General features: G+C 39.1%; 1 protein-coding gene across 1 annotated transcript; it reads right to left on the bottom strand.

Annotated features, from left to right (window-relative positions):
- Positions 1 to 324: 324 nt before the first annotated feature.
- On the bottom strand, positions 325 to 2,309 carry LOC121370348 (testis-expressed protein 30-like). Its single transcript, XM_041495503.1, has 3 exons — positions 2,117 to 2,309; positions 1,547 to 1,595; positions 325 to 1,321 (listed from the first exon to the last, which is right to left on the bottom strand). The coding sequence occupies exons 1-3, from the start codon at positions 2,237 to 2,239 to the stop codon at positions 720 to 722; spliced, it is 774 nt and encodes a 257-aa protein (XP_041351437.1). The 5' UTR covers positions 2,240 to 2,309; the 3' UTR covers positions 325 to 719.
- Positions 2,310 to 2,769: the final 460 nt, after the last annotated feature.

Genomic DNA, 2,769 nt, shown 5'->3' on the forward strand with positions numbered 1-2,769 from the left:
AATACTGATGTGTATAATGTCATGACCATGTGTTTCTCAAGGGGCAATTTGCAGTGAACACTTCTATTTTCGGCAAGACCTACTTCCCATTAGTAATATATTACACCATTCAAAAGTTTGATTTGTTAACGGCACCACTAGAGCACATTTGATTAATTAATCATCGGCTGTTGGATGTCAAACATTTGGTAATTATGACTCGTAGTCATCAGAGGGAACCTGCTACATTTTCCCTAATGCAGCAAGGGATCTTTTATATACACTTTCCCACAGACTGGAAAGCAAATACCACGGCCTTTGTCCAGTTGTGGTGCACTGGTTGGAACGAGAAAAACCTAATCAGCTGAATGGATCCACTGATGTGATTCTACACCATTCAGAACATGAAGATGCGATCGTACGGTGATATAAAAAGGAAAAACTTTCTAAACTTGAGTTATCTAAAAATATGTATATATTATAAACAATGTCAACCCCCAAATCACACACCTTTTACATCACCACCTTTTGTATTTACCAGTCGTCCCAAAACATGATTCATTTATGAACAGTGTGAGCCACCCCACTACCAATATAAAATCCTGGCTACGCCAATGATTATAATTATTGTTATTTTGGCGTTTTCGTTCATGTTTGTGATCTGCAAAATTTTCAGGTACCCACGATATTGGCAAAGTACGGTAGATCCACACTGACTATCCAAGAAATCATAAAACATTTTACATACTCTCTGTGTCACGGTTACCTTTTGCCCATATCGAACGTTTTCGTTTTCGACTAGATATCCGTTTGTAACTGCTGTTTGCACTGGTACCCAGTGATGCCGCACGAACACTCTCTTCATCCTCATCACGAGCTAACAAATCTGACCTTTCACCTCTTTTACTCTTTCTCACAGACGTTAGTGGTGGTGTTTGTTTGCGCTTTTTCTCTGTAGCTGCAACTGGTAAAGCTATTTCTGGGCATATTTTGGAACACCAAAGGAATACTTTGTCTGCAATCATGTTAACGGTCGCCTCCAGCCCGACTGACTTGTCTATTAAATCATGGCCGGCATGTTGTATCCAGTGCATGTCAGCTCTGGACATACGTTTGAGTACGCTTTCCATTCTCTCCCTCTTACACATTTCATCTTTCTCGCCACTGATGAAAATAACAGGACAAGAAAGGTTATACAACGGAGCATCTCTTATTTTATCGGGCGATTCTGGAGGGTACAGCGGATAAGACAGACATATTACACCAATTATGGATGCAGATATATCGGTCGATTCATTCTCGTTGGCAACATTAACTGCAGCACGTGACCCCATTGATCGACCTGAAAATTAAAAAATGTATGTCCTTTTAATTTAACAAAAATGCCTGTACATGTCTATTAAAACATAATTTTAAAAACCCCAACACCACCATCATGAGACATTTTGCCACCACCACCAACATAACAACAACAAAAGAAGAAGAAAAAGAAGAAGAAACAGAAGAAAATATATGTCCTGTTTTAGGAAGCAACCTACCACAATGTTCAATAGATCATTAGACTTACCTGCTAGAATACATATTTTTATCCCATAGGAGGACGCAAGTAGAAACTCCTGAAAAAAAAAACAAAAACCCAGGTACATATAATTTGTTCTAGTTTTGCTATCGACACCAGTGGTTCAGTCGTTATGCAAACCATTTGCTTGCCACATCCCAATACGGATTCACACACAGTGTTTTATGGGGCCAATGGAAAGGTACAAGCCTATGGTTAGTACGCTGACCTCTCTCATTAACCACTGACCATTAACCTGGCCACTACACTAACCTCCCTAACTAATCACTAACCCGTCTGGACAGTCCAGATAGCTGAGGCATATACCTTTACTAGATATAAATCTGAAAGACAAAACCGTTATTCCCTGATGAAATCGTATCTCTGCACAAGACAGTCGAAAGGATGTTAGGCAAAGTCGTAATTACTTCTATGATACACTACTAGGTGCTACTAGGAAATGCGTAACGGGATGTTTTGTCCCTCCTGCACCGCATGTAGGACTGCAACTCCAAAGACTACCTTAGTAAACCCAAAACACAGACATTACATTAAAATAAAAAAGAAGTTATTACTTACCACAACTTTGGTATAGACCTTTGTTCTGTATTTGAGATTCAACCCTTTGCAAGTAAACCGCAACACCGCTACTCCCTTATCAGCAATAGCTTCAGCCAGGAGAACCAGTTGTTTGGAATTCATATCTCCCCCAGCTCCGTGGGTCAGGATAATGCAGACTGTACTACTGTCTCCGCTGGGTACAGTAAAGGCAGCTGGGATATTCTTTCCCCCATATTCCACCGATACATCTCTTAAAACAATGCGGGTCAAACGGTTACTCAAAATTTTATGTAAATCAATAAAATGTTTATAAAATTATAATATACATATTAGTCTATAATGGGATCAACATAAAGAGTACTTAAAGGGACACACCCTAGTTACGGCTAGTTGTTAACCATTACGGCGTTGTTTTTCGCTATTAACCCCATTTTTTCACAAATAAAATTGCACTTTACTTACCAATCTAATTAAAATTAGCTCCACTATTACATGTGGATCCAATCTAATTAAAATTAGCTCCACTATTACATGTGGATCTAAAGACAGCCAGTTGGAGCTCATGTCCACCAATCAAAACCTTACTTGCAGAATCCTGCCAGTGATTTAAAACTAACAACACTGCGTAGTCCCAAATGTCCAGGTAACATTTCGTCTGTAAATAATAATTT

Source organism: Gigantopelta aegis, chromosome 4 (genome assembly GCF_016097555.1).
Source record: "Gigantopelta aegis isolate Gae_Host chromosome 4, Gae_host_genome, whole genome shotgun sequence".
In the NCBI taxonomy this organism is placed as follows: domain Eukaryota; kingdom Metazoa; phylum Mollusca; class Gastropoda; order Neomphalida; family Peltospiridae; genus Gigantopelta; species Gigantopelta aegis.

Coding starts and splice junctions, on each gene's coding strand:
- LOC121370348 (XM_041495503.1), bottom strand. CDS start 2,239: ATGAATTCCAAACAACTGGTTCTCCTGGCTGAAGCTATTGCTGATAAG. Junction 1,596..2,116: donor AGGTCTATACCAAAGTTGTG/GTAAGTAATAAC, acceptor TTTTTTTTTCAG/GAGTTTCTACTTGCGTCCTC. Junction 1,322..1,546: donor AAAAATATGTATTCTAGCAG/GTAAGTCTAATG, acceptor TTTAATTTTCAG/GTCGATCAATGGGGTCACGT.